Raw genomic sequence first — 10,000 nt, forward strand, 5'->3', positions numbered from 1 at the left:
TGGAGCAGGTGGACCTTCTCTCCAGCACACAGTTAGATGACCACTGTGTTTGGTGCATGCTGCCTGACTTAGACAATAATCATGTGTAATCATGTGTTCTTGCAGTTTTGCAACTCTGAAAAAGAGAATCATACTCCCAATACCTCAGCATGTGTTTGTAGAACCCAGTTAAATATATGGATCTGAGCCCATGGTAATACCTTTCAGCTCCCCTCTGAGTGAACAAGAATCCACTGCATATAGATATTTGATTCTTGTTTTTGCAGTGTTGCAGTATGGTAGCAGAAACCTGAAAAGTAAGCTTTCTAACTAGAAGGCAAATAGCTTATGCCAAGGAACAAGTTCAGCCACAAACACAGTAGACTGCAATTGCTTCTATCAGCATCTCAATCTGTGATTCTGGTTCTTCTTGTAGTTTGCCGCCTCACTAGGGGTCAGGTGTGTTAACCCTATCAGGAGTACAGGCACACTGGAATTCTACTGATGATAAAACACATTCTACTGATGATGTAGAAAAAGAATCTGTCTCACAATTACTCACAGTAGCCAAATCACAATGGCCAAATTGTAGAAACATATAATTGCAATGCGAGAAAAATGCAAGAAAAAATCTCCTACAAGGGTTATGTGTTCTTGTGTGTGAGGAGCACTTAGAAAGGCTCCAGCAGGGTATTGCGCTCAGTGGCTTTATTAAACCTTATGCTCATAGAACACTTGTTTGCCATATAGGCCGCACAGAGTGGGTCGTTTTTAGACGAGAACTGGTCTTCCTGACTGATCTGTCCTTTTGGAATTTCACTTTGACAGAAGCTGCTAATCTGAGGAAGACAAACACACAAACATAGCCTCCTACTGCCTTTTAACTGCAGTTGTCTGGTAACTACACTGGACACTTATAGAGCTCTCTCTCTCTCTCTCTCTCTCTCTCTCTCTCTCTCTCTCTCTCTCTCTCTCTCTCTCTATCTCTCTGTCTCTTATTCACTTTCTCACTCTTCTTAGTGTCACTTTTTCTATTTCCCACTCCCTCTTGGGTATCCTTACTTACATTTAAGAGCTCTATCACACCCAGCTACGGTTTTGTAAGTGATCTTGGAGGGGGTGAAAGAGAGAAACATTTTCTGCAGCATGTATTGTAGGCACAGGATCGTTCCCTCGCAGAGAGGTGGTATGTGGGAGCTAGGTCTCCTGAGCAAGGTTTGTGTGCACTTACATACATTGCACACATACACATACATCGTGTACACACACCCACACACACACACACACACACACACACACACACATAGCTCTGCGTGGCAGTGTAAAGCTACAGCATCAGTGTGCAGGGCTGACTGGGTATGTGAGGGGGTGGTGTGAGACTGGAACACTACCTGCTGGGGGTCTGCACTGGCACCTGCTTCCACAAACCTCTCATCATCATAGCAGCAACAACACACACACATACACACATGCGTGCAACCACCTACACAGACTCTCTGCGAGGTTCGGTTCAAGACACCTGCAGTCTTGTGAGACCTCGGCGTGCTCCAGTTACTAAAAAAACAACATGGTTTTGATCACCAATTAGGGTAACATCCAGGCCATAGTGCTTATAGTTCGCACTCTCTCTCTCTCCCTCTCCCCCCCCCCCCCCCTCTCTCTCTCTCCCTCTCTCTCCCTCTGCAATTCTGTCTCTCTTTCTCGGCGGGTGACCTTGGGCAGCGGTAGTAGACGCCTTTGTAGTGCTGAGGTGAAAGGCTCTTAGTGTGTGTTTCCTGGGTGTACTTGCTTCCATACCCTTCCACACTATATTAGAAACAGAAATAGACAGAAACATACATAGTACCTCATTATTAACCACAGCAGTTGCTTGGTTGGGATGTGTTTGTGTGCATGTGTTCTTCATACCTTCACAGGGCTGAGACAATACACTGGTCATAAGGAACACACTGCATATTAGTCAGTGCAAAAACATACACAAGAGTATGCCAGCTTGCCCAATAACAACCTGTTCTTCTAGTACATAAATATAAATGCAAGGCTTTATAAGACAAAAGATATCCTTTTCACACAACAATAACATCTCATTCTCGCATGTACATGTAATACGAGTTAATTAAACAACTGATTTGTTGTTTTTCCACTGTCAGGCCTGCCCAAAATGCTCGCAATACGTAACTACTATGGCATCCCCAGTCCTGTCTGTGGTCCCCCTGTTAACATGCAGGAGGGCGACATCATAGAGCTGATTCGTGCAGACCTCCACAGCTCCTGGTGGCAGGTGAGAAGCTTCATATCATCTTCCACCCACTTCTTTAACAGTCAAGTGCGCACCCACACACACACACACACACACACACACACACACACACACACACAGACACACACACACACACACACACACACACGCACACGCACACGCACACGCACACACACACACACACACACACACACACACACACACACACACACACACTCCTGTGGAGGGGAACAGTCAGAGATGGCACTACATCCTCTGTGAGCTTTCAAAGCTGATCATTAAACATCTTTCCATCTGTGTCTGTATATTAAGCAGCTCTCTGTTTGTACTTTTCTTTTAAAGCTCCTTTACATCCTGACTGTCTAGTCCTGGATTCCTACTTTTTGGCTGTGTCTGCTGTAAAAAGCCATACAAATAAAACAAGATTGGATTAAATGATTAAGATGCTAACATGCTGGGTACCTAGACAGTGGAGGCACTGTAATCAAGAAGCATATTTGAGCACCTGCGCTTAGACCTGGCTGTCCTTAGCAGACCCTCAGATCCTTACTGTGCATGATCTAACATTACCCTCATAAACACACACACACACACACACACACACAGACACACACACAGACACACACACTACCCTTGCCCATCTGCAGTCCCAGGCCCTTGGGAGGTGGAGCAATGTGGATGTTCCCCATCAAACTAGGTGATACTGGCCGGCCTGCATCCACACCCAGCTGAGGTCCACACACTCTGTGAGCCTGTCCGCCTCCAGAGCTGGCCAGCAAGCCCCAACATCCCAAACACAGCACAGCTCAGAGGTCATCACTAAATGGTGGCAGTGGAATGACTTAGAACACTCTCCCTCCAGCACTGCACTGCTTTTGATAAACTGCTTCCCCACCCAGCCTCGCTGTGAGCGGCTTACCTAATGCACCTACCCCCACCTGGCCCTAGTGCTTCCTTTCTGGATGGTGAAGGTGTGTGCAGGTTGCATGCTGATGGCAGGTGGAAAAGAAGTTTGAGTGTCTGGCTGCCTGTTTGTGCTGTTCTCAGAGTGACAGTCTGTGTAGCGACGTCTGATTCCGCCCTTTGTCAACACTCTGAGCTGTTGATGCAAGCTGTTGGTCGCTCTGGCTCTCTGAGATAGCACACGCGCCAGCACACCGCCCACTGAGTTTACACACAGGCATGAACACATAGACACACACACACACACACACACAGCATGGAGAGAGAGAGAAATGACACATACAGAGAGAAATGAAGGTTTTTCATCACATCATCGTCACACAGACTTAAACAAAGAACGCCCATGTGCACACGAACAAACAGTTCAATGCCTGGCGCCTACTGTCAAAACAATGCCACGCTTGTGTACGCGTGGCACAGATATGTGGGCGGGGCATTCCACAGGCACCCACAGCATTTACTTTCATGAACCCTCAGGCTGGTAAAGCAGGATTCAGTTCTATATGGCGCAGTTGAATTCAAGAAGGCTCAATTCACTTCAATATAAATAATTTCATTTCAATTAAAATCATTAAACCCAGCCATGAGTGTACAATACACTGTAAGAAGAAGCTTGTTTAGCTTGTCCTTTGGAGGTGTAAAAGAGGTGAATACATAGACTCAGCATAGCAGTAATACTAATGTTTCATAATGCGTTTACCACAGGACACTAAATGAGCAATATAATAAATATTATCAATAAATATATATGTATTGAATAATAAGGTCACAGTACAGAGTCTATAATGTGTGTGTGCTATAGTATTGCCCATCTTGTTCCCTGCACTGCTTGATTCTGCTTAATGCGTTCTGGGGATTATCACAGGAGCCCACAGTCTCACTGCTGTGGTGAGCGTCAGACAGCACTGGTTATCCGCGCTAGGCTTGAGGATGTGTCCAGGGCCTTCGGCATTCTGGGAGGAGCCTGGCTCTCAGACTGGTTTTGGGGGCGGAGTTTGTCCCCTCCCTTGTTTGTGCTGGCAGTGTGAAAAGCGGCTGATGCATGATGAGATATTCAGATGGTGGAGTGGTCATGGGCATGAGTCTGTGTCTTACCGACCTTCGCTGCTACTCAGTATGACTGACCAAGCACTGGGTAACACTGGTAACACTGGTAATTCAGGGCTGCTAGGTCTGGTAGCTCTCAACACCCTCATTACCCTGGTAGTCTTGATAAAATTGATCGCACTGGCAGGGCTGACAGTCCTGGTAATTTTGGAACCAACGGTATCCCAGGTAACCCTGATAACACGGGTAGCTCTGGTAACCGTGGTAACACTGGTAGTCCGGGTAGTTCTGGTCACCCTGGTAACACTCAGACAATTCTCACCCTCTGTAGATGAGAATACAAACATGATCAATTGCTCTAATTTAATTTTACCCAATATTCTGCGTGGGTTAACAAGGTTAGGAAGTTTAATAGCAATCATGGGCCCATCTCAGCCATAGCTGGCAGAACAGCCCCACCGGAGGGCGCCGGTGAAACGTCATTGCACTAAACGCATCACTGTCACTTAAGCACCACTTTACAAATTGAGTTAGTTCGAAGACGATGGCCGATGGCACTGCTATGAGCTTTTAGCATCTCCCAGCAGGATGAACAGAAGAAAGGTGCAGCAAGTAGCCTTGCCATGGCAGAAAGCATAGGTCCCACATGAGGATTCAGGCCCAAAGGTCCCACATGAGGATTCAGGCCCAAAGGTCCCACATGAGGATTCAGGCCCAAAGGTCCCACATGAGGATTCAGGCCCATATTCTTCTGGCAACAGCACAGTGCTTTCTCATTGTAAATCTTTCTAGTAAATCAAGCATCTTGGAACAATAATTCAAGTGTTTGTTTTTTTATTGTAGTGCAGTTCAGTCAAGGTAAGTCTCTGAAATGGAGTGACTCTGTTTCTAAATGTGTATCTCCACTTGGACTCCTCCTACTGAATCAATCATCCCTGTCTTCAGTCTCCTGTCTTCTTTCTAAATTGCTTCTCTCTCCCTCGGCAAAGCTGTGGATTACCTTTCACTTCTCTTAAAGGAATCGACCTTCTCCGTAATCCAGATGTGAGCATCAGTTATTGACACCTGGCAGGGATCAGCTAGCAAGGCTAACAAAATCTCATTCTGATAATGCTAACCAAGGTCCATTCATTAAGTAATGTTTCCGGGGGTTCATTCAATTAAGAGTAAGCAAACCCCGTTATTTGTAATGAGTTTCAAAAAATCCAAAGCACTTAGTGTTTGGAGTATCTTCATATAAGTATGATATTTATTTACTTTCCAACAAGGCAATAAAAACAAGTTATTAAGGGAAGGCGATTTTCCTATTCTGCCTTTAAGATCTAGCTCTAAATGGATCATGCTGGGTGATGTGTGCTAATTATTGCTGAATTACTGAAAAGGAGTTGTCCAACTAAACTTAATGAAATGATGTGTCCTGGTTGCAGGGGAAGGTGTTGATGACGAAAGAGGTTGGCTTCTTCCCCAGTGATGCTGTGAAACCTTTCCCATGTGTGAGTGTGAAATTTCAACCATTTTTTTTTTTAAAGGTTTATACTTGTGTGTACGTCTGTTTGTGCATAACGTGTGTATGCTTGTGGTATATTGTTTTGCCTGGCCAGAATGTCTTATTGAGCGTCAGGGTAGGGTTTATATTTTCGGTACACCTCCGGCACCAGGTGTGTCTTTTTCGCCCTGCTTGGCCCTTTCTACCAGACTCTGTGACACTTCCCTGCCCTCCATCTGAAGTCAACGGCCATTGGCTGACTGTTACCTCTGTACACCAGTGTACAGATAAAGATAGAAGCAGAAAATGTCTGAGAATTAGAAAACCACCTGTGGCCTTAAACACAAAACATACAAGAATGAGCACTGAGGCGGCTGAGAGAGGTCCGTAAAGTCAAGAGGACACACATTCCTGAAAATAATTATGTTTAAAAAATAGGTTAGAGGGGAATTTCAAGAACAAAGTCACTTGTTGGTTTACTCTGTCTATTTCTAGCTATCTCTCTCTCTCTCTCTCTCTCTCTCTCTCTCTCTCTCTCTCTCTCTCTCTCTCTCTCTCTCTGTCTCTCTCTCACACACACACACACACACACTCTCTCTCTCTCTCTCTCTAATTGTTGGGTCTCTCTTTATCTTCCTTTCAGGCCAAACCTATTGATTACTCCCCTCAGCCATGGTGAGTTAATAATCTGTTCACATGTTCACAGTTGATGTCACATTTGTATTTGTATCCCTTACAATGTTTAAGCATCTTTTTAATGACAAATGATAAAACACCCAGGGAGACTTCACAATTCTTATTAATATTCTTACTAATACTAATAGGCAGTATATTTGGGATATGTTTTATAATACTAAGGAATAATATATTAGTAACTATTTATGTAGCCTTGTGCATTTCAAATGCTAGAGTCTTCTTAAGCACAGGGTTAGTGTTAAGTCTTTGATATTTCATTTACCCATTAAAATCATGAGAAGATAAACACACACTTCTTCCCTGGGGGGATGGGCACTGGGGAATTCAATGTGTTACCCCCCATGCTGAGTCTAATTAGCTATGCAGAGCCTAATTTTTGTCTGTCACGTCTGTGTTCTTTAACCTTTGACTCATGCATGTTTTGTGCAGGTTCGTGGGGCGAATGCAGCGGATTCAGGCAGAGGCGGAGCTTGTGAACAGGAAGAACAGCACGTATCTGGTGCGGCACCGAGGACAAGAGAGTAACGAGTACGCCATCAGCATCAAGTGAGTCGCCGTGGTTACACTTCTGCGCATCTATGCATTTAATCATGGCCTTCATCAAATGCCATTTCTAGCAGAATTACAGAGTCTAGACTGCTAGTTATGTGTGTCTGTGTTTAGTGTATGTACAGTGTGCTGACCAGTCCCTGTGGTGTGTCTGTCGTGATGCTTGCATATGTATGTGTGTGTGTGTGTATGTGTGTGTGTATGTGTGTATGTGTGTATGTGTGTATGTGTGTGTGTGTGAGAGAGAGAGAGAGAGAGAGAGAGAGAGAGAGAGAGAGAGAGAGAGAGAGAGAGAGAGTACATGTTAGGAGGGTTGTGAAGTCCTAAGTGCTGGAGTGGGTATGGAAACAGAACAGAGATGGCTGACAGAGAACTGAACAGCATAAACACAGACTACATAAACTACATAAACCATTACTAGATCCTAGGCCAGCATGTCCAGTCAGACCATCAGCAGACACAACCAAGTTATCAGAAGACACAACTGCACATCAGTAGACACACTTACAGCAGACCTTTCATTTCAACAGTGGACATTTTCCCCTCAGCTTGTGATACTGAACATATTAGGCATATGTTTAAGTGGCTTACTGATTCAGAGGGCTATTATTGTTCAGGTCATCACATAAAAATGGAGTAGAAAAGATACAATATCTAAACAGATGGAGAGAGAGAGAGAGAGAGAGAGAGAGAGAGAGAGAGAGAGAGAGAGAGAGAGAGAGAGACCAAGGAAAATTAGAGAAGTGAAGCTGATAAGGTCCCGTCATTTGTCCCATTCCAGAGGTCAGAGGCTTGTGCGCTGTACCATACTGCTGGGGCAGCTCTGCTCCTGGGGTGCATTATGGACTGTAGCACTCAGCTCTAAATGACTCTTCTCACTTTGCCATGTGCCGTAGATACAACAACGATGTGAAGCACATCAAGATCTTAACCAGGGATGGCTACTTCCAGATCGCCGAGAACAGGAGGTTCAGAAGCATCCTGGTGAGCACCATGCGCTTGTGTGTGTGTGTGTGTGTGTGTGTGTGTGTGTGTGTGTGTGTGTGTGTGTGTGTGTGAAGGTTTGCGGGCATTATATTCCACTGTCTTCATGTAACGTTACTGCTGGCCCGAGTGCCGCAGGGCGCGGAACAGGACGCACAGACTTCCTTGAGAACGTGAGACGTTCAACGACAGTAAACATGTACAACAAAGTTGGCACCCACTTAACACTGATGGAAAACATGACTGTACATTTAATATTAAACATAGAACACCGATACATTAATAGACGATTACACAAAACAACGTTACGGCTAGAATACTCAGGATTGACACATATGTAGCAACAATGACCAACAATGGGAGCACACACACACAGGGGTTTAAATAGACATGAGACATTTAACATTAAACCCTGATCATGTGTGTGCAATCCCTGGGGGGGCGTGGTTACAACACAAACACAGTACATGTGGATCCCCCTGAACACGGCGGGCTGTACCACGTGACTTATGGGGGAGGAGCAGTCCGTGACACTTCAAATATGCACTCAGCCCCCTATGCTATTTGAACCCTTCAAAATGGAATCCTGAGTGTTCTGTCTGCTGGACGCGTATTTAGACTTCTTGTCATTATTTAGCAAGCTGGGTAAAGAAAATTATGTCCTGTGTGGGGATATTGTATTTTGGATTAGAGTTTTCATGGCACCATTTATTATTATACATTATTATTAGATATCTATTGTGCATTGTTATTGCCTCATTTGTTTTCTTTTTAAAAGGCTTCATAGAAGCAGCCTTTTAACATCATCATGTCATACGCAAATCGAGCGGGTTTTGTCATTTACTTCTGAAAGTGCTTTTAGATTCGATTTCGCAAATGTCACCTAAAGAGCATTACTGGATGCAAAATGGTGAATACTGCAGTCTTATTGAATCGGCTCAGACATTTTTGCTCTCAGTACTTATTTTATGTACCTACATGTGCATGACTGTGTATGTGTGTGTGTGCGCGCGTGTGTGTGTGTGTGTGTGTGTGTGTGTGTGTGTGTGTGTGCACGCACATGAGTGTGCACACATATGTGTGTTTGCTCATATGTGTCTGTATGTATCCCTAACTGGTTGTGTAAAAACTGGTTGTTTTTACAGGAGCTGATTGAGTACTATAAAAATCACTCTCTGAAGGAGGGCTTCAGGACTTTGGACACCACCCTGCAGTTTGCCTACAGGGAGCCAGAGAATGGAGCAACCAGTGAGTATGCCCTTATTCCACCCACAGCACACATGCTCTGTCTACCACACTTTCTTAGCCTACAGGAACCTTACTCTGCCCACAGCTCCTTTACTCCACCCAAAGTTCTTACTCCACCCACATGTCCCACCCATAGCACCCTCACCCACCCATCACACCCTCACTTCGCCCACAACACTTTCTCCTGCATACTGTCCTCCTCCTGCTCATCCTTTTCTGGCAGAGAAATCATGCTGGTCTGAACAGATTTTCATTGGTTTGTTCCAAAAACAGGTGTGTTTGATCTGTCGGGAAGGTGCTCCTTAGACCAAGCTCACACGCATATTTTATGACAGAAAATACAAAATCAGAGTCAGTTCTAGCAAAGTTTAAAATTTGTTTATTTGCTTGCTTGGTTATTTGCGTGTTTGTGTATACTACAGGTATTGGAATAGTCATTCACTATGTGGTGTTTGTTGTCTCCTGGCGCTGTAAAGCTTCAGCAGCTGTGCTCCAGCTCGTCTGCATCATGCCTAGCTTGCTCAATCAGGCAATTGCTATGGCGGCAGAGTGTGTCCTATGCTCTTTTGGAAACCATGAGCCGTAAAACGCACATACACGTGCAGGCGGCTCCGAACCTCCCCACTGTTAAGTCATGTTTCCCCACGAGACTCTCTCTCATCGAACTGATGGCTTTGAAATGATGTGCTAGCCATGCAGGCCTGCTGTGGAGAGTGCACCGCTCAACTGTACACGTTCCTAGAAAGAGCCTGAGATGGAAACGAGGTTTTTGGATCTGTAAGATCTAA

The 10,000-nt window shown here is 44.9% G+C and overlaps 1 protein-coding gene across 4 annotated transcripts in view; it reads left to right on the top strand.

Annotated features, from left to right (window-relative positions):
* LOC113579380 (guanine nucleotide exchange factor VAV3) overlaps positions 1-10,000 on the top strand; it is a 78,267-nt gene that overhangs the window by 60,193 nt on the left and 8,074 nt on the right. For all 4 annotated transcript variants that reach the window (XM_027013279.2, XM_027013281.2, XM_027013280.2 and 1 more), the window contains 6 exons: positions 2,130-2,260; positions 5,677-5,742; positions 6,379-6,410; positions 6,861-6,977; positions 7,877-7,964; positions 9,110-9,212. In XM_027013279.2, coding sequence (XP_026869080.1) covers positions 2,130-2,260; positions 5,677-5,742; positions 6,379-6,410; positions 6,861-6,977; positions 7,877-7,964; positions 9,110-9,212 — 537 coding nt within the window. The remainder of the gene's footprint in view (positions 1-2,129; positions 2,261-5,676; positions 5,743-6,378; positions 6,411-6,860; positions 6,978-7,876; positions 7,965-9,109; positions 9,213-10,000) is intronic.

The sequence above is a fragment of the Electrophorus electricus genome, chromosome 10, assembly GCF_013358815.1.
Source record: "Electrophorus electricus isolate fEleEle1 chromosome 10, fEleEle1.pri, whole genome shotgun sequence".
NCBI classification, from domain to species: domain Eukaryota; kingdom Metazoa; phylum Chordata; class Actinopteri; order Gymnotiformes; family Gymnotidae; genus Electrophorus; species Electrophorus electricus.